Source organism: Calliphora vicina, chromosome 4, assembly GCF_958450345.1.
Source record: "Calliphora vicina chromosome 4, idCalVici1.1, whole genome shotgun sequence".
NCBI classification, from domain to species: domain Eukaryota; kingdom Metazoa; phylum Arthropoda; class Insecta; order Diptera; family Calliphoridae; genus Calliphora; species Calliphora vicina.
Genome location: NC_088783.1, coordinates 69,270,661 through 69,293,680, shown reverse-complemented (window position 1 = coordinate 69,293,680; position 23,020 = coordinate 69,270,661). Strand labels below are relative to the sequence as shown.

Genomic DNA, 23,020 nt, shown 5'->3' with positions numbered 1-23,020 from the left:
AAAATTTTTTTTTTAAAAAACAATTTAAAGATAGTTTAAAAAAAATAATAATAATATTTAAAAAAAAATGTTTTTAAGTATAATTTGGTGAAGGGTATATACGATTCGGCACCGAATATAACTCTCTTACTTGTTTTTATAAAGTTACCTTTGTAAAGCATATCAGTAGGGTATTCAATTAATCGGGTTTCTGGTTTAATCGGTTAATCGAGCAAATAATTAATCGAGGTTTAGATTTATTCGGTTAATAATCGGTTAATTTAAAATTATTCGATTAACCGAATGTGTGAGTTTTTTAGGGTTTTAGTGAGATCTTCTGAAATAATCTTTTATAAAAAGAAAATAATTTAAACGAGTTTTTCTTTAGATTTAATAAAAGTTTTCTTGGAATATTTTGGAGAAATCAAAAGCATGATAAAGAATATTCCTTTTTGGATTGTTTTAGATTTTGGTTAATTTAATAGTTTCGTTTAGTTATGATAAAACTAATTTCAAAAAAAAAGTTTCGTCTATACATATAAATACAAAGTTTCAAATACATGTGAGTTAAATATTCCAGTTGTTATACATACTCACTAATCATGTTTATTGGATGTTCAAAAAATATATAATTTTAATATGAAATTTGTATTTGAATTGAAACGGAAAAATAAATACAAAAAATTGTTCAAAGTGCAAAAAAAAGGAATTTCGGTTAATCGACAAAAATTAATCGGTTTATTTGTTATTTGAAAATCGACAATTTCAAATTATTCGAACAGTTAACCGTCCAAAATTAATCGGTTAACCGATTCACGATCCAATACCCTACATATCAGTTATTATGTTTAATGTCATTTATGTTCATTTGTTGTTTACCAGAAAGATGGAAAAAGTTAATAGCTAACAATGACCAATACTTTGAATAAATTTATATTGTACAAATGTTTTAAAATAAAAGCTAAAAATTTGAAAAACTCCTTAACTTTTAAGTCATATACCCAATATAATTTTAATTTATGATTGCACATGTTTGACCTCAATTCATTTAAAAATAACTGTTCTTACTTGCCACATTTTTTATTATTATAATTAAGTATGTATTGTATTTAAAATATTTCAATTATAATATTAACTCACCTTCATAATTTCTTCATTTGCCACGGGTGTTGTCACCGTTAAATAATAAACATTATTGCCAGCCAATGTGCGACACAATAATCTTAATTTACAAAATTTCGATTTAATTGGATTTTTTTGTATTTCCATTAAATAATCCTGCAAATAAATTAAAAATCAGCCATAAAAAAAAAGAATAAAAAATATTTACTATTTATTAAGCGTTCATTAAGCGTATGTATATTTTTCATTTAGCTGAGAGCGTTTTCTGTCTGTCTGTGCAAGTAAGTAAGTAAGTGTTGTATTGAAAAATGTTTAATAAAAACAATAATTTTTATTGCATTTTAATTAATGTCATTTATGGTTTGTTTTATGGATTTCTCCTCTTTATTATTTTTTTATACAAAAGAAGAGAAAACTCCACTATTTAACCCTCAGGGATTGAATAATTTTATTGGCAATGTTTTGGTTCAAACTAAGGGAAAATTTTATAGTGTGGAAAATATTAATAAACACAGTATTAACAAGTTAGAGAGCTATATTCGGCTGTGCCGAATCTTATATACCCTTCACCAAATTAAAAAAAAATTTTTTTGTTTATTATTTAGCAAAAAATACCTTTGGTGAAAAAAAATTCCGGTTAAAAAATATTTTTTCCGATTTTGAGCCATTGTAGATGGTCTTATATACGTCGTTGCAAAGGTCTTTGAAATATCTAACATTAGATATCCATATTGTCTATATTAATGACTTAGTAATCCAGATAGGTAAAAAATAGGTAAAAAATCGAGGCTGTCCCGGTTTTTTCCTTATATCTCAGCCATTTGTGGACCGATTTTCTCGAAATAGCAACCGAGCCAGAAGAATTCCGGAGATATTGATGTATGAATCGAGTATGTAAGTTATTTGGGGGCTTCGGAAAGTTGATTTCAACAGACAGACGGACATGGCTTAATCGTCTCCGCTATCTATAAGGTACCAGCATATATATACTTTATAGGGTCGGGAAATTATATTGTGGAAATTACAAACGGAATGACAAACTAATGTTTTTCTACTGTTTTTTTTTTGTTCTAAAATTTCGAACCAATTGAATGAATGCCGAAAGTTACACGCTTAATGAATTTTTATTATCCGTACCCTAAAGGGAAGTATTTATTTATGTCTGTTGGCAAATAATACATAATGGCAAAAATCTGTTTGTACTTGTTGTTATGTGTATTACCCCGGAAAATGGTTTTATTCCAACGTTATTGTACTCAACTCAGCTAACAGATGAGGCTAATGAATTGATTTAATGTTGCTGTGGTGCAAGTTGCAAATAAATTTCTTTAATTGATACAAATGAATTAAGTTAACAATAGTAAGAGTGATATATTCGGCGGTGCTGAATCTTGTATACCATCAAAATGTGGGTATAAATACATATATTTCTGATATAGGGGTTATATGGGGGGTAGGGTCAATCTTGTTTATATCCAATTTCATCACGATATTAATTATTGCTATAATACAATTATGAATGTTAAATAAATTTTATGAGGGGGACCTTGTATGGGGACTAGGTACAAATGTTGCCCGACTTTCGCCATACTTTACAATATAATTTCAGAGTACTTAGAAAAAGGATTGCCGTAAAATCATTATAATTATGACTGCTCAAACAGTATTCCAGGGCTACATGAAATCATTGACCGATGATGACTATTTTCAATACCAAACAAACCTTATAAACAGAGGGTATTCGTGGAAAATTTGAGCCAGCTACTCCCTACGTTTGAGCCCTATCGTGTTTTCAACATACAAACGATTAGACGAACGGACATAGCTAGATTGACAATACATATATCAAGAAAGCTCAAAAATCTTACAGAAATACTCAACCGTTTTGACCAGCGAGTATGTGTTTTTTGTTCCCGAAATGTACGGACATAACTTCAAACATGACCAAATTGGTTGTATAAAAGCGTTCATATGATTCGAGAGTCTGTTTAGGGAAGATATACACCAATAAACTAGTATAGCAACGCGATGAGCACTTCAACAATGACTATTAATTATATTTCTTCAATACTCCTGTTCCATATTCTGGTGAAATATGAAACAGCTCAAATCATGTACAAGAGTATGTATTGCATAGTTTACTAACATAGAACATTCTGAAAGGGAAACGTAAGATATAAGTATATGAGGCTATCAGGGCAAAAGTGGTGTAATCCACAATTCTTTTTGGTTGCTGTTCTGGCATTATCAGTAAATTAAATTATCAATATCAATACAAAAGCAGATGGAGCTGGAAAAATCGTTTTTGCACAGAGCATAATATAACAAAGTAATGTAGCAAAAGTGGTGTAGGCTGAATATACCACTAAATAAATAGTTTGCGGTTACACCACTTTTGCACTGATAGACTCATATATAACAACGACTCAGAATGATAATGACATCAGCCGATTCAGTTTTAAATTTTGCAAACTAAAGAAAAATGATCAAAACATTCCAAATCTCCTACTCCCCTTCAAGGAGTGTTGCTGACGACGCTGAAATCTATAATATTTCAAAATATATGCTATCAATCGTGGATCTTTTAAGCCACAATCGTGAATGTTTTATAATGAAAAATAAAGTCATCAATCGTGGATCTTTAAACCACAATCGTGGATGATTTAAAAAGAAAATATAAGTCACCAATCGTTGATATTTTAAACCACAATCGTGGATGTTTTATAAAGAAAATTTAAGTCGCCAATTGTGGATCTTTTAAAACCACAATCGTGGATGTTTTATAAAGAAAATTTAAGTCTTTAATCGTGGATCTGTAAAACCACAATCGTGGATGTTTTATAAGGAAAATTTAAGTCATCAATCGTGGATCTTTTAAAGAACAATCGTGAATATTTTATAAAGAAAATTTAAGTCGCCAATCCTGGGTATTTTAAACCATAATCGTGGATGTTTTATAATGAAAAGTTAAGTCGCCAATCGTGGATCTTTTAAAACCACAATCGTGGATGTTTTATAAAGAAAATTTAAGTCATCAATCGTTGATCTTTTAAACTGCAATCGTGGATGTTTTATAAAGAAAATATAAGTCACTAATCGTTGATCTTTTAAAACACAATTGTGGATTTTTTTATAGAGAAAATTTAAGTCACCAATCGTGGATCTTTTAAAACACAATCGTGGATCTTTTATAGAGAAAATTTAAGTCACCAATCATGTTTCTTTTAAACCTCAATCGTGGATGTTTTATAAAGAAAAGTTAAGTAGCCAATCGTGGTTCTTTTAAGTCATAATCGTGGATGTTTTATAAGGAAAATTTAAGTCGTCAATCGTGGATATTTTAAACCACAATCCTGGATGTTTTATAAAGAAAAGTTAAGTCGCCAATCGTGGATATTTTAAACCACAATCGTGGATCTTTTAAACCACAATCGGGGATGTTTTATAAAGTAAAGTTAAGTCGCCAATCGTGGATATTTTAAACCACAATCGTCGTGAATGTTTTATAAAGAAAAGTTAAGTCGCCAATCGTGGATATTTTAAACCACAATCGTCGTGAATGTTTTATAAAGAAAAGTTAAGTCGCCAATCGTGGATATTTTAAACCACAATCGTCGTGAATGTTTTATAAAGAAAAGTTAAGTCGCCAATCGTGGAAAATTTAAGTCATCCATCGTGGATCTTTTATAAAGCAAATTTAAGTCTCCAATCGTGGATCTTTTATAGAGAACATTTAAGTCAACAATCATGGATCTTTTAAACCACAATCGTGGATTTTTTATAAAGAAAATTTAAGTCACCAATCGTGGATCTTTTATAGAGAACATTTAAGTCAACAATCATGGATCTTTTATAGAGAAAATTTAAGTCACCAATCATGTTTCTTTTAAACCTCAATCGTGGATGTTTTATAAAGAAAAGTTAAGTAGCCAATCGTGGTTCTTTTAAGTCATAATCGTGGAGTTTTATAAAGAAAATTTAAGTCGTCAATCGTGGATATTTTAAACCACAATAGTGGATGTTTTATAAAGAAAAGTTAAGTCGCCAATCGTGGATCTTTGAAGTCATAATCGTGGAGTTTTATAAAGAAAATTTAAGTCGTCAATCGTGGATATTTTAAACCACAATAGTGGATGTTTTATAAAGAAAAGTTAAGTCGCCAATCGTGGATCTTTCAAACCACAATCGCGGATCTTTTAAACCACAATCGTGGATGTTTTATAAAGAAAAGTTAAGTCGCCAATCGTGGATCTTTTAAACCACAATCGTGGATATTTTATAAATAAAAGTGATGTCGCCAATCGTGGTTTTTTTTAAACCACAATCGTGGATGTTTTATAAAGAAAATTTAAGTCGTCAATCGTGGATCTTTTAAACCACAATCGTGGATGTTTATCATTACCAGTAATTTATAGTCTTTATTAAAATACATTTTTTTAAAAGAATCTACTAACATTTTTCTTTATTTTTTATAATTTCAGATCCATTTGAAACAGTAAAGGTAAATACAAATCACAAAAATAACATGAAACTTGTTTGTACTAAAAAAAACTCCCAATTCCCTATTGTTTGTTATATTGTTTTGTTTAAACGCATAACGTCCGTATTAGGTTTATGATAATAAATTCAACTCACCTGTAAATCACTGTAGGTATAAGGATAACTGTGGGCAAAAAATACTGTATCATTGTCATGTTCAAACTCAATATTAAAAGTCAATGTATAAGAGGAATTATCCTCATCATCTTCACTGGGCTGGCTGCTATAAAGAAATTTTGTCAAAACATTAAGGATAAATAATAAATGAAAATAGATAGAAGACAAAACAAAAGCCAGGAAGAAAAGAAAGAAAATAATATTTATATTATAATAAAAAGAAAGCTTTCTTTGAACAAAATCTATTAAATTGATTATATTTTGCAAAATATTGTTATAAAATCCATTTATCAATCATTTTCCTCCACTTACTCATCATCGTTACGATAGTAGCAGATGTTGTCGCCACAACGTTTCCAGCCGACATTTTTTGTTTTGGCATTTGTGTTGGAATACATGACCGGTCGCATGCCTTCATTGTACAAACTGTCCGATTTTATTAAGTTGACAATGGAAAATCTAAAAGAAATGGGGAAGGATATCATTATATTATAAAAGATCTTTAAACTTGTTTTAATTAAAGTTTGCTCACCTATAAATCATATTCTTTTTGGTCCGCTTCACACGAAAATAAAACCATTGTTTCGAGCGGCTGGTGTACAAATCCGGTCTCAAATACAGCTCATAATAAGTGGGTGTAATTTGTATGGCTTTCGCTAAATTGCCCGATTCAAACCGTGATTCAAACTCCAAGCCATCGTATTCCTCCGCATTGTAAGGATGGCAGTTTGTTAAGAACTTGGAACCGCCTACCGCCGAACGACTAAACTGTGGTAAATAAGAACATTTATTTGATTTATGATCATTTATGGGAAACGGATTTGCATTTGATTTGGCATGATCTTGATAATCACTAAGGCTACTATAGGGTGTCGAATTGTTGGATGAGCAAACACTATTGTAACTAAGATCTTGAGGGGATAAGGATAATTCTGGTGAAGGATTTGTGGAACTTTTGCAGGATTTTGATTTAAGCTGGGAAATTTTGATTGCAGGCGAAGGAGTAGTCATTGTCTGGGACAATTTGGCCAATTCTTTGAGATTTATGGACATGTCAGCATTAAATAAAGGACTTTCTTTTAATTTTTTGTACGAGTCTGGAAAGGAAAGTGAATTGGTTTCAAATCGTTTGTTTTGATAAATTCTATTATCATCTGCATCGATTTCACCATCTTCAGTGGGACTGTCTGTGTTCGATTTAAGGAAGAAAGTGCTATTGCTAGATGTGCTACTTAAAACTACTGGTAAGCCTTTTGTGAAAACGTCATTAAGTCTTACGGGCGGTATGGCTTTTAATTGTTGTGCCTTGACATTTTTATCAATTTGGGTTTTTATAAAAGTGGGCGTGGCCGCCATATATTCCGGTGACTTATCCGCCCATATACTATCGATTTCCTCTTCCGTTATCACCGGCTCTTCTATGTGTTTCTTGCTTTTGTGTTTTTTGTGGCTTTTAGATTTTTCAACCGACTTATCACCCGATTTATCTCCCTCTTCATCACCGTCTATAGTTTTATCCACTTCTTCTTCGGTGTCTTCTTCTTCCTCCTCCTCGTCGTCCTCATCATCATCCTCTTCATTGGAGTTGCTAGAAGATCTCTGTTCTAGGGTATTTAGCAGTTTAGTTATGGTCTGTTGAACTGTTTTGTCATGGCCCAAGATAGACCTTAGATCTGGCGATGAGACTTGTGATTCGCAGGAAGACACATCAGAGTCACTGGAATCATCGGGTATGTGTGTTTTCGATCTTGATTTTTTTGTTTTATCCTGCATGAGAAGAAGAAGTCAAGAAGTTGGGGGTGTTGAAGAGAATAATTATAGTTTTTATATAGCGAACAATAAAAACAACTCAGGCAGTAACCATTTATCTGATGAATTAGTTGGTGTTAGTTAACGTTATTGAACCAAGAGTTTTATTTATAAGGTTAGTTAGAATTTTAAGACTTTTCAATTTCTTTATCTTAAAAAATTTGACTATTTCATCTTGAAAAAGTAATTAAATTGTATATAAGTTTTTTCTATACAAAAATTTGTGTATAACAGTTCCTTTTCTGTATAAAAATGTGTGTATAACAGTTTCTTCTATAGAAAAATTTCTGTAGAAATTTCAATAGAAACATTTTGTGTATTACAGTTTTTTCTATTGAAACATTGTTGGACAAATTGTGTATAACAAATTTTTTTATAAACAAATTTTCTGTAGAAAAAAGTGTATATAATAGTTTTTTTCTGTAGAAAAATGGGTGTATAACAGTTTTTTCTATACAAAAATTTTTGTATAGCCGTTTTTTTATAGACAAATTTGGGTATAACAGTTTTTTATATAGAAATATTTGTGTATAACAGTATTTTTTATAGAAACATTTGTATATAACAGTTTCTTCTCTAGAAAAATGTGTGTATAACTGTTTCTTATGTAGAAAAATATGTGTATAACAGTTTCTTATATAGAAAAATATGTGTATAACAGTTTTTTCTATAGAAAAATTAATGTATAACAGTTTTTTTCTGTAGAAAAATTTGTGTATAAGAGTTTCTTCTATACAAAAATTTGTGTATAACAGTTTTTTTCATAGAAAAGTTTGTGTATAACAGTTTTTTCTATAGAAAAGATTGTGTATAACAGTGGTTTTATGGAAAAATTTTTGTATAACAGTTTTTTCTATAGAAAATATTGTGTATAACAGTTTTTTTCATAGAAAAGTTTGTGTATAACAGTTTTTTCTATAGAAAATATTGTGTATAACAGTGGTTTTATGGAAACATTTTTGTATAACAGTTTTTTCTATAGAAAAATATGTGTATAACAGTTTTTTCTATAGAAAAATTTATGTATAACAGTTTTTTTCTGTAGAAAAATTTGTGTATAACTGTTTTTCTATAGAATAAATTTATGTATGACGGTTTTTTTATAGAAAAATTTGTTTATAACAGTTTCTTCTATACAAAAATTTGTGTATAACAGTTTTTTTCATAGAAAAGTTTGTGTATAACAGTTTTTTTCTATAGAAAAGATTGTGTATAACAGTGGTTTTATGGAAAAATTTTTTTATAACAGTATTGTGTATAACAGTTTTTTTCATAGACAAAATTGTGTATAACTGTTTTTTCTATAGAAAAGGTTATGTATAATAGTTTTCTCTATAGAAAAATTTTTGTATAACAGTTTTTTTTATAGAAAAATTTGTGTATAACAATTTTTTCTATAGAAACATTTGTGTGTAACAGTTTTTTCTATAGAAACTTTTGTGTATAGCAGTTTCTTCTATAGCAAAATTTGTGTATAACAGTTTCTTATATAGAAAAATGTGTGTGAAACAGTTTCTTTGTGTATAACTGTTTTTGGATAGAAAAAAATTGTGTATGACGGTTTCTTCCATAGAAAAATGTGTGTATAACAGTTTTTTCTATAGAAAAATGTGTGTATAACAGTTTATTCTATAGAAAAATTTGTGTATAACAGATTTTTCTACAGAAAAATTTGTGTAAAACTGTTTCTTCTATAGAAAAATTTGTGTATAATAGTTTTTTCTATAGAAAAATTTGTTTATAAAATTTTTTTCTATAGAAACATTTATATATAACATTTTTTTTTTTAGAAAAATTTATGTATAACAGTTTTTATCTATAGAAAAATTTGAGTATAACAGTTTTTTCTGTAGAAACATTTGAATATAACAGTTTTTTCTATAGTATAATTTGTGTATAACAGTTTATTCTATAGAAAAAATTGTGTAGAACAGTTTTTTCTATAGAAAAATGTGTGTATAACAGTTTTTTCTATAGAAAAATGTGTGTATAACAGTTTTTTCTATAGAACAATTTGTGTATAACAGTCTTTCTATAGAAGAATTTTTGTATAACAGATTTTTCTATAGAATAATTTGTGTATAACTGTTTATTCTATAGAAAAAATTGTGTATAACAGTTTTTTCTATAGAAAAATGTGTGTATAACAGTTTTTTTCTATAGAAAAATGTGTGTATAACAGTTTTTTCTATAGAACAATTTGTGTATAACAGTTTCTTCTACAGAAGAATTTTTGTATAACAGTTTTTTCTATAGAAAAATTTGTGTATAACAGTTTTTTCTATAGAAAAATGTGTGTATAATAGCTTTTTTCTATAGAAAAATGTGTGTATAACAGTTTTTTCTATAGAACAATTTGTGTATAACAGTTTCTGCTATAGAAGAATTTTAGTATAACAGTTTTTTCTATAGAAAAATTTGTGTATAACAGTTTTTTCTATAGACAAATTTGTGTATAACAGTTTTTTCTATAGAAAAATTTGTGTATAACAGTTTCTTCTATAAAAAAAATTTGTGTATAACAGTTTTTTCTATAGAAACATTTTTGTATAACAGTTTTTTTATAGCAAACTTTGTGTATAACAGTTTTTTTCTATAGAAAATTTTGTGTATAACATTTATTACTATAGAAAAATTTGTGTATAATAGTTATTACCAGGGAAACCGGAAATATGCTCTAAAAAAAGCGTTTTAGGCGCTTTAAATATGCAGTAAAAGCTTTAAAATATGCTCTTAAAATTTAAAAAATATGCTCTTAAAAAAACAAACTTTTACAAAATTTTTAACCAAAAAAAATTTACTTAAATTTTCAAATAAAAATCGTTGTCTATTGGATCTGAAAACATTTTTAAACATAGAAAATGTTCTTTCGACATCAACTGATGTTACAGGAGCAAATTTAAAAGACAATATTTCTTTAACACTTAGAACGGTTAAGTTTGAATTAGAACTAAAATTTGATATTTAGATGAAGCTATTATTAAAATAGTGCTTATTTTATATAAAAACAAGTAAGAGAGCTTTATTCGGCTGTGCCGAATCTTATATACCCTTCACCTAATTATACTTCAAAATAAAAAATTTAAATATTTTTAGGTGAACAAACATTTTTTTTTCAGTTTTTTCATTTTTTGGATAAAAAAATTTTTCGAATTGTTTTTTTTTTTTGGTGAAAAGCCATCTATTTTTCAATTTTGAATTTTAAACAAAGGAAGTAAAAACCTGTAACACAACAGCGAAAAATAAGTAAGACAATATTTGTTTTTGATAAACTCAAAATATGCTATTAAACAGTAAAATATGCTCTAAAAACGCAAAATATGACATAAATATGCTCTTAAAACAAATATATGCAAAAATATGTATTTATGGGTAAAATATGCAAAAATATGCACTAACAAATCGATGCCAAAATTCTTAAATAGTTCTGAAACGTGTAAATATCTTATCCATGTGCTCATTAGACTCACCAGAAAAAACATGCATTTGCATATTTTGGTTTCCCTGGTTATTACTATAGAAATATTTGTGTATAACAGTTTTTTTTCTATAGAAAAATTTATTTATAAGTTTTTTCTATAGAAAACTTTATGTATAATAGTTTGTTCTATAGAAAAATTTGTGTATAACAGTTATTACTATAGAAAACTTTGTGTATTCTATAGAAACATTTTTGTATAACTGTTTTTTAGTTACACAAATTTGTTTTTCCTCGTGTATAGCTAAAAATTTTATTTTCTATCATAATTTTAAATTCATAAAGTTTAAATTCATTATTTATTAAACAGTTTCCTTAATTTTCTATTTACATTTGTTTACAACTGTTAGTTACATTTACCAAATTCATTTATTTAATTTCTAAAGTAATGGCCAAAAATGTATTAATTGTAGACAGCAAAATAATTCTACACAGTCATTTACCCACACTTTTCTACAACACAGCTGAGATGAAATAAATTGCTGTCTGTTTAACTGTCTGGCATGTAATTTTTATTTTCGATTCTGAAATCATTTAACGACTTTGTATATTAGAAATGAAACCAAAAATAAAAAGAAAATTAGAAAAATGAACAAAAACAATACAATTTTTCATTGAAAAATCTTTGTTTATACTAAGGATAGCTGTTGTTGTTCTTACTAGTCTATTTAATTAAAATTGTGAAAAGTAATGGATTATTGCAATTTAAGCAGCGGGTAACGAATTAGAAATGCTGTATATATCATGGTTATATTTGTAAAAACAACTATAAACTAATCAGTTCTCTAGAATTCACTTTCTAATACTGTAAGATGTTGCTAACTTATCACATAAACCTTAATATTTCCCCTGTTTTTTGTAGGGAAGTCTTTAAAAAGGTGACTTATTTTGCTTACAATAAAAACTAAAAGAGCAAATGTTTTTTTTTCTCTTTTTACCTTCTTCCACTTCCTATACAAAGATAAAGAAATTGAAAAGCAGGTAGTAAATGTTTATTTTTTTATTAATGTCGTCGTTGTTCGTTTTTTTATTTTTATTATTTGTATTTAAATTTCTTTTCAGAGTGACATTCTTTGTTAAACTTGCACAAGTTTAAGGCTTTTTCTTTTTTGTTATTATTATGGTTGTTGTTGTTGTTAAGTAAAAAATAAATAAATAAAAAAAGTATTTCTTTTAATGTATGTGTGTATAACACACATAAACATAAAAAACTAATTTAATGTAATGTTGTCTCTTCTTGTTTCACCGACTGACTCTTTTACTTGGGTTTATTTCATTGCGAAATGTCATTGTTGTTATTTTTTATTTTTGTAAATAAAAAAATATACACACACTCAAACGTATACGTAATATTAACAACAACAAAAACATTACACACAACTACTCGTAGTCGTTTGTTTGTTCGTTTGTTAGGTCGTCATATATTGTTGTTGGTTTTACTTTACTCCTCGTACCTTTTAAAACGAAGTGTGTTTTTTTTGTTTGTTTTTGCTTTTACTGTTCATGCATTAATGTTACTCATACGTATACGTACGTAGCTATCTCAATTGAGAGTAAGTGTGTTTGTTTACTGTTCTACTGCTATTTGCTTTTATACAAGTGTTTGTTTGTGCTTGATTGTTATTGTTGTTGTTTCTCTACTAGTTAGTAAGGCTAAATTGCATACTTTTCAAGCAAATACTTAAACAAAAAAACCAAACAATGCAAAAGAAAATAGAAACAAATTTTTTCTTAATACTTTTTTTTTAATGAAATTTTGCATTCTCATTATCATTAACAAACTACTACATACATACAAGTAACATACAACAACATTTTAGTCTTCATTAAAATCTCTAACATTTACGTTAACATTTTAATGTTTTGTTGTTGTTTTTGCTGTTGATGATACTCACATAGTTAACAGCACTTATAGGATTGTAGTTGAAGACAACAATGCCATTTTCTTCACCAACCGGATTTGGTTTTAATTCATTGCCTGTCTGCTGGTAAAATGGTTCTGGCTGTAGTGGTACATTCGGAATGTGTTTAATGCGCTCTTCAATGACCTGCAATAAGAGAAATGAAAAGAATTAAATAGTTAATTTAAATTTTAAATAGGTGAAATTCAAATTGTGCAGTTTACACAAAAGTAATTTGGTATTTCATATTCTTATATTCGGGTAATATTAACGAATAATCGAAAAAAATCTTTGAGGTTAAATAAATTTAATGATTTAGAGCTAACATTTAATTTGATGTGTTTTTAAAAAATAGTTGAATAATTTGATTGTAATATTTAAATTTTATTCGATTATTCGGATACATAATTTAGTCGATTATTCGAATCCCTGTCAAAAATTAAAGATTTTTATAAAATAAATAATATACATCTGGAATTGGACATTTTAAATATAAAATTCTCAATAAAATATTTGAATATTCGGGTAATTTTAACGAATATTCGAAGAAAATCAGTTACAGTAATGCCTCGGTTTACGTTGTCTCGATTTACGTTGTTTTGATTAACGTCGTTAAAAATTTTGTTCCCTTCAATTTCGACATGCGTCGACGTTCGATTTACGTCGCTTCTGTTGTTTATAAACAAAACCAGGGGAATTCCCGCATTAAATTTTTTTAGAATTTGTGTGCAGCAATTTTAAATAAAAAAAGTATTTTAATAATAAAAGATTTTTAAGAACATTTATATCTAAAGAAGAAAAAATAGCAGCCGGGTTTATAAGGATCGGCTTACGCTTTCGATCAGTGGTTATGCAGCGGGGGACATTACAAAAGCAAATCTTCCGGTAGTGTGGATGTCCAACAAAATAACTTGGGTGACTTCTAAATTATTTAATGAATGTAAGAGTATGTATAAAATACATTTTTTTCCAGAAATAAAAAAATACTGAGAACAAATAATTTATCACATAAAGCACTACTATTAGTTGGCAATGCTCCGGGCCACATTATAAATTTAGTTACCATAAGCGATAATATCAAATTCGTATTTTTACCTGCAAACACAACTTTGCTCATTCAACCAATAGATGAAGGTGTTATTGCTATATTATTTAAGGCGAAATTTTAACAATCTAATTGATGAAATAGACAAGAAAGCTAATGAAAATGTCATGCAAGCTGTGGACAATATAAAACAAAGTTAGGGAGAGTTATCTGTGTCGAAGATGGGAAAATATGGCCTGAATGTACCGCTGAAATCGAAAACGATGAAAATGTCCGATTTTTACTGAAATTTTAAGGAATTTTGAGGACGAACCACCATCTACCTCTGAGTTATTTGCACGCATATACCAGTCAAATCAGCAACAAAATCAAAGGGAATTAGAAAATGCAACACATTCACAAATTACATTGGCAAAGCTGTCAGAAACCTTTAGTTGCATTAATAAAGCTATACAGATTTTTTAAGAATTTTACGATGATGAGGAAAGAGTTTAGTTGACAAAACATTCAATAAATATCAGGCCTGTCACAAAATACCATTCCGATCGAAAGTGAAATTAATTCCGTATTTCGCTTCTTCAAAAAAAGTAAAACTAAAATTTTTTCGGAATGAAACCACTTTCAGTTTTCAAAGTGGAATTGATATTTCATTGTAATTATTTGCTTTTCTAAAATGTTTAATCAATTTCTGCACCAAAACTTCACTTTTGTTTTAATATACATAATTAATAAATTACTCGGAATCTGAGGAACCTAAAACGAAATCGATCGGAATAAAAACTACGGAATTGAAAACATTCCGAACAAAATGTGTGACAGGCTTGTATAAGCCTTAAGTCTTATAGAGAACTGTTCGAACATACAAATTTGACCTTGCCACAGAATCGATTAATTTTTAAACCTGTTCCATCGGACAATGTTGTGTCATAAGCCAGAGTCAAAATATACAGCAAACTACTTTTGATGATGATGTGATTGAATTATTTTTTAAGTTTTTAAGTACAAATTTGTATACATATTCTAATGTAGTATTTAATTATTAAATCATTGCCATTTTCCGGAACCAATTACGACGTTAATCGAGGCATTACTGTACATTCAATAAATTTGATAATGCAGAGCTGGTGTTTAATTGTATGTACCTTTTTTAGTTAATCGATGAAAGCGTTTGTATAACATAAATCATGAAAAAATATAATTCAAGTATAAAAAACCGAAATAAATATTAAAATCAAAGTTTTTTTTATAAACTTAATCATGAAAAACTATAATTAAGCATTTGAAGTATAAAAAACCGAATAGAAATATCTGAATATTCTGGTAATATTGACGAATAATATTAAGAAAAATCAATGATATTGATTACAATTAATAATGGTTATTAATGGTTATTTAATTTCGAGTATTTTTTTAAAAATAATCGAATAAATTTATTCGAATAATCGGCTAAATAATATTGACGATTAATCGAATAAAATTTACGAATAATCGAAAAAAATAAAAGTAAATTGAGTAAATTTATTAATTTTTGATGCACTTTTTCAAAAAATTAACGAATAAATTTATTCGAATAATCGGCTAAATAATATAAACGAATAATCGAATAAAAAATTAAGTTTTTAAAAAATATCGAACAAATTATTCGAATAAACGGATAATATTCCAAATAATCAAATCGAATAAAAATTATGCTGAACTGAACCATAGAAAAATGGAATTTGATATTTTAAGTAAAAAACATTAATCGAAATAAAATGACGAATAATTGAAAAATAAAACAACTGAATAAATTAAATAAGTTATAGATTGTACTAAATTTAATGTTCTATTTTCAAAAAAAATAAGCTAAGAAATTTATTCGAATAATCGGTTAATAATATTAACGAATAATTAAATAAAAAATAAATATTAAATATAATTTCTTAAAAATATTCGAATAAAATTTACGAATAACCGAAAAATAAAACAGTTGAATAAATTTAATAATTTATAGATTGTAATAAATTTAACATTTTATATAAAATAAGCGAATAAATTTATTCGAATAATAATATTAACGAATAATCGAACACAAAAAACAAATATTAAATATAATTCTCTAGTGTTTAATTTTAATTTTTCTTCAAAATATTCGAATAAACGGTTAATATTTACAAATAATCGAACTGAATAAAAATTAAATAAAAACAAGTACTTTGCATAAACTAATTTATTTATATATCTCAATAAAATATTCGAATAAATAATTATTAATTTTTTGATGTATTCGAATAATATTCTCAATAATATCTCCGATTAATTAAATAAAATCAAAATATTTCAATATAAGATTTTGCAGAAATATTCGAATAAAATTTACGAATAATCGAAAAAAACGTCTGAATAAATTTATTAATTTTTTGATTGTAATGAATAAATTAATTCGAATAATCGGCTAAATAATAAATCCGAATAATCGAATAAAATTTTAAATATTACAATTAAAGATTTTGCATAAAATCTATCATTGGAACTGGACTTTCATATTTCAAGTATGACAAACGAATAAAAATATTCGAATATTCGGGTAATATTGTCCAATGATCGAAAAAACACAATGATGTTGAATAAATTTAATACCCTTTTTTTAAAGCAATCGAATAAAATTATACGAATAATAGGCAAGCATTAACGAATAATTTAATAAAATGTTAAAAAAATTATTGAATTTTACTTAAGTACTCAAACATACAAAACGATTAAAATTATTCGAATAATTTGTTAATTTGATGAAATAAACGAATAAAATATTTGATTATATAAAAGCTTTAACACAATAATGTTGAATTTTATTCCAAAAATATTCGAATATTATTCGAATACTCATTTCATTTCAAAAAGTAAATTTTCTTTATTTTCGCTTAAATTTGTTATAACCATTTGTCATTTTTAAAGCATTCTGTTTTGAAGTAACAAAAAAGTTATAAATCATTTTATTAATAGAACATTAGAAAGAACAGGAATTGTTTAAAACTGTACTTGCTTCCTGCTGCTTTTGAAGTGATTTAAATGTGTTTTGCTAAGAAGTTCTTATCTTTTTTTTTTGTTTAGCTTAACTGTAAATAATTTCTTGTCGACATATACTTTGATTTGATAAGATTTTGCTTTTCTAACAACAAAACTGAAATAATCAGAAAAGTGGCTATGGAAATGTCTGCCACCTACAAAAAATATACCCTATTTGCAAGGGAGTACATAAAGGCGAAGCAAGACAATAATAATTAGTTAAGCAGGAGACAAAGTTTTTGTAACATTTTGATTTTTAAGAAAAATAAATAAAAAATACAAACAAAAACACGGGATTTGTTAAACCACACGCCATAAAGTTTAACCTGCCGTAAACTGTCATACTCGTATCCCTGTTTAACTAAATAAAATAAACAAAAAACAACAAAAAACGCAGTAAGAATTATATTTGTTGACAAGACTACAGCAATAATAAAGCTCATAAAATAAAAATAAACAAATCCCTGACAGAAATAAAATGAAACAAATAAAATATAAAGTAGGTGGATTCAGTTTGGCGTCGAAAAGTTACTGTCAACAAAAGTTAAATTTTTTGTTTGCCTGAGAAATGTTTTTTCTTTTTGTTTAACAGTTTAAGGATATACACAGAGTTTTGAATTAATGAAAGCAATTTCAAGACAAACTTTTGAGTCACTGAAACTTGAGATTAATTCACTTAAAATATCATTGCTATACCATTCAGCATGAGTGGCAAGGGTATTAGTTGATCTAAAAATGAATAAGTGACATTCAGCAACGCCAATATGCTTTTTCTCACGAGTAATTCTTAGAAAAATGTGCACTTACCAAACTACTTCCAGGAAGTTAAATTGTAATATTGTTTTTTCATGTGAATTGTTACTTATTGTAAGTAGCTTTGTTTTAGATGTTTTCCCCTAAATTGTAATACCAGTATTTATTTTTCAAATTGATCTTGATTTTTTGGTTTAACCTAAGATTTCATACCTTTAATGCTTCCTTGAAGACAATGGCTTTACAACAAATAAAACACTATGAATCTATTGTATTAAATTACAATTAGTGGTACCACAAAAAATATACATTCATGCTATATAGACAAAACAGTTCATGTTCTTCTTGGCAACACAGTCAACTCTGCTCCTCCCTCTTTATTATATTTAATGAGTGAATGAATGACGGAGAACAAAAAAAAAACAAAGAAAATCAGGAATATAATTAGAAAAGTCATGACAGTTGAACATTAAGAGATTATGCAAGGAAGGAAATAATTAGGAGCTAAAACAAACTCTACACACACATACAATAAACCTGCTTACTCAGCCATACATGCTCAGGCATGCACGCAATTATGACATATTTAGCATTTTACTGGTGCGAGCAGATATGTATTTTTGTTTGAAATTTGAAAAATCATAATTTTTGACACGATTGTGGTTTGAATTTTGATGTGAATTTATTCAAAATCATTAATTTTTCCAATATTCTTTAATATTGCCGGAATATTCGAATAATTTTATTCGAAAGATAATTAATTCTTTGGCATATAGGTTGATTTTTATTGACATTTTTCGAATACCAAACATTTTTTCGACAAAAAATTAAATTATAACATTGTGAAGTTTTTATGTAATCAAGCAATGGATTTCATTATCTGTTAACATTAAATGATTATGCGAATAACTTTATTCGTCTATTATACACGAATATTATGATAATTTTTATTTAAATCATTGAATATCTTAATTTTCTGGTTGATTATTCGTTAACATTAGCCGATTATTCGTATAATTCTATTCGAATACTTTGAAAAATAGTTTTAAATACAATCTTAAAATTACTAAAATTTATTCAAGATCATTGATTTTTTCGATTATTCGTCAATTTTAGCCAAATAATCAAATATTTTTATAAAACAAGATAACTAACTAATCCATTCGTTTATTTTCTTCTCCAAGTTTTGTTAATTTTTTTTATTCTATTTTTCGTTAATATTATGCGATTATTCGTAAGGCACTTTTTGCAATTTTGTTATATTAAATTATTCGAATATTAAACTCTTAAAAAAATACTTTTAACATGTTAACATTTTTTTTTAATCAATAAATTATTCGATTATTTGATAGAACACACAATACACTTTTTTGGCTGAAGATTTTTATTTTTGACTTATTTTATTGCTACATCAACTGCTACTTAGATGCTACCTCAACTGCTACTTCTTCTACTACCCAAAATGCTACTTCTATTACTCCTAATTTTAAAATTAGCAGAATTAATAAAAACTATTGACTCTGCTACATCAAAACTTTTTCTTTTTTAAGGTAGCAATAGAAAATAAATTACTCTGCTACTTTTAAATTTTTCATTTATTGGTGCTACTACAACTACTGCTACCAAAATGTGAAGGTCGCAGTAGTAGTAGTAATTGATTGACTCCGAGTTTTTATTAATTTTTTAACTAGACTACTTGTGTTTTTTCGTTGCTACTGCTACTTGTAGTCTAGTTTTTTAAACACTGCTTTCTTTAAACTAAGACAATTTTAGTTCATATCCACGAATATGGAATTTTATTTTATACGATTATTTGTTAGCATTAGCCGAATATTCGTCAATATTACTCAAATATTCGTATAATTTTATTGGGATTATTATAACAGAAGAAACTTATTAAAAAAGTTACTAATTCCTTAAGAAACAATGGAAACTGTTAGCCATTTTATTCGATTAATCGTAAACATTAATCGATTATTCGTAAAATTTTATTTGATTATTTTAAAAAATATTTACGTAAAATTAATTACAAGATTACTATAATTAAATTTTTTAAAAATTATTAAATTTTTTCCGATTATTCGTCAATATTACTAGAATAATTTTATTTTTTTTTAAAGGAGACACAACTTCATAAACAAACAACTAATTTCTTAACATCATTCTCCATACATAATTAGTTATTTTATCCAATTAATAGTAAATTTTAGCCGATTATTCGCAAAATTTTATTCGATTAATCGTAAATTTAGCCGATTATTTTTAAAAAATAATAACATAAAATTAATTACAAAATTGATATTGCTATTAAATATATTAAAAATTATTAATATTTTTACGATTATTCGTCAATATTACTAGAATAATTTTATTTGGATTTGTTTAAAGGAGACACAACTTCATAAACAAATAACTTATTTCATCATTCTCCATACATTATTAGTTATTTTAGATTATTCGTAAAATTTTATTCGATTAATCGTAAATTTTAGCTGATTATTCGTAAATTTGTTTTCGATTATTTAAAAAATATTACGTTAAATGAATCATAAGATTACTATTATTAAGGTTATTGAAAATTATAAAATTTTGTTTCCGATTGTTCGTCAATATTACTAGAATAATTTTAGTTGGAGTTTTTAACGCAGTCATACAAAAATAAATAATTTCTCAACATCATTCTCCATACATTGTTAGTTATTTTATCCGATTAACCGTAAATTTTAGCCAATTATTCGTAAAATTTTATTCGATTAATCGTAAATTATAGCTGATTATTCGTAAAAGGACACATGATACTTCTTAAAATAAACTATTAGTTATTTAATCCGATTATTTATAAAATTTTATTCGACTAATCGTAAATTTGATTCGATTAATCGTAAATTTTTTTGTTAAAAAATTGCATAGATCTAAATTTAACTGTAAAATTATAAAATTTATCCGACATCATAGATTTTTTTTGATTATTCGTCAATATTAACCGAATATTTGAATAATTTTATTCGAATTTTTATAAAAGAACATAAAATATGCAGAATAAAATTTTTACCGATTATTCGTCAACATAATATATTCAAAAAGAAATGAAAGTTATTTAAAATTATATTACTTGTTATTTTATTCGATTAACCATAAATATTAGTCGATTATTCGAAAAATATTTTTTGGGAATATATTCCGAAATTAATCGTATTCAAAAAGAAATGAAAGTTATTTAAAATTATACTACTTGTTATTTTATTCGATTAACCATAAATATTAGTCGATTATTCAAAAACTATTTTTTTTAGAATATATTCCGAAATTAATCGTTCGTTTCGATACATGAGTTTAACGTATCTGTATACCATAAAATCACGAATATTTTTGTTTACATATATTCACCATTCTATTATTATTCGATTATTCGCTAAAATTAAATGATTATTTGGATACATTTATTAGATTTTTTGTTAGAAAGTATATACAATTAAATTCAAGCTTAAAATTATAAAATTTTTTCAACATTATTCATTTGTTTCGATTATTCGTCAATATTAACCGAATAATCGGATAATTTAATTCAGATTTTATTAAAAGAACATAAATTATGCAAAACTATAACTAATTCTTAAACTTTATAACCCATGTGTTGTTAATTATTTTATTCGATTATTCGTTAATATTAGTCGATTATTCGTAAACAAATTTTTATAATAATTCTTGAAATTAAACGATTATTATTTTTATTTTTTTGTAACAAAAATTAAGTTTTAATTTATTTTTATATACATAATCAAATATGTAACTGAATCGATGAAAATCGAATTTATGAAAATTACCCGATTATACGAATAATGTTATTGGTACGTTTCGATACTTGGAAAAAGCGTACCTGTATAATTTAACTTACGTTAATTTTAGTTTACTTCCACTTCTATATAATATTGCACGATTATTCGAATAATTTTATTCGATTATTCGAATAATTTTATTCGATTATTCGAATAATTTTATTTGATTATTTGTATAAAAAAGTACATTAAATTAAATTCAAGCTTAAAATAATAGATTTTATTCAACACCATGCCTTTTTTCAATTATTTTATCAATATTAACCGATTAATCGGATAATTTTATTCCAGTATTTGTTAAAGAAACTATAGAAGACATATATTTTATATCAAGAAAATATAATTTCCTTCCTACTCCTCAAAAGTTCATAAAATAAAATCCTACAAAAGGATTTACTTACACTCTCCCGTATACTCGTATCAGCAATTTCAACAAAACATTTTGTCTTAATAAAAAAAGAAAAAATGTTTCTGCTCTCTAAGTAAAATAAAAGAATTCTACATGTTTCTATATATTCGAAAACCTAATAAACACAAAAAATAAACCCACAAAACAAGTCAATTTCATGTGGGTTTTAATGGTTTTCATTTCTTGTAGTTTTTTTTTTTGTTTGGTTTCACATTTTCCTTGGAAAAATTGTTCATTTATGTAAAACATGCAATGGTGATGTTCTAAACCTCCTGGTCCTCCTACAATTCATTAAATTTACTGCACAAGTATAATGTTTCCTAGGGTCGTCTGCTGTTGTTGTACCTTGAGGAGCAAGAAGTACATACAATTTCATTTGGTAATTGGCTTTTTCTTTTATTTTTGCTATAAAATGTCCCTACTTAAATTTTTTATAAAACATTTTTTTCTCTCTTAATTATTTAAGTTTCTTATTGCAATTATTTTCGTTTATTATTTTATGTTTTCTTTTTTGGTTACGTTATTAAATGGTTTTTGTCGTCGTCTTTTGTTTTAAAGAGAAATACAAGTACGAATAAATAATAATGTTGAGTATAATAATGAATGAATGCCTGACAATATTAATAGTTTTTCGCAAAAAAAATTTAAATTCATGGAAAAGTGAAACGTAATGAATGAATGAATTGCAAGTTGTTCTAGTCTAATAAACAAACTAATTAAAAAGGAACCTTGGTAACTGAAATTATATAAAAGAAATAAATAAATAAGTACATATTTTTAAATTAATTTAACTTAAGTTTTTTTAAATTTAATGGAAAAATATTTGTATGTAATTATTTATTTGAGTTAAAATAATTTGATAAAATTATCCGATTAATCGAATAATTTTAATCGTCTTGTATACTTGTGTATCAAATATCAATGAATATAACTTTGAATTTCTATAATTTCTGTATAAATCCACAATTATCTCATTTTATTTTATTC

The 23,020-nt window shown here is 26.3% G+C and overlaps 1 protein-coding gene across 5 annotated transcripts in view; it reads right to left on the bottom strand.

Moving 5' to 3' along the window:
- Positions 1–23,020, bottom strand: part of Nna1 (Nna1 carboxypeptidase) — a 221,621-nt gene that overhangs the window by 43,106 nt on the left and 155,495 nt on the right. For 2 of the 5 annotated variants that reach the window (XM_065510249.1, XM_065510248.1), the window contains exons 3-7: positions 12,940–13,092; positions 6,290–7,524; positions 6,070–6,216; positions 5,737–5,863; positions 1,120–1,257 (exon numbers count right to left, since the gene is read on the bottom strand). In XM_065510249.1, coding sequence (XP_065366321.1) covers positions 1,120–1,257; positions 5,737–5,863; positions 6,070–6,216; positions 6,290–7,524; positions 12,940–13,092 — 1,800 coding nt within the window. The remainder of the gene's footprint in view (positions 1–1,119; positions 1,258–5,736; positions 5,864–6,069; positions 6,217–6,289; positions 7,525–12,939; positions 13,093–23,020) is intronic. The other 3 variants (XM_065510250.1, XM_065510251.1, XM_065510252.1) reach the window with 3 other exon arrangements.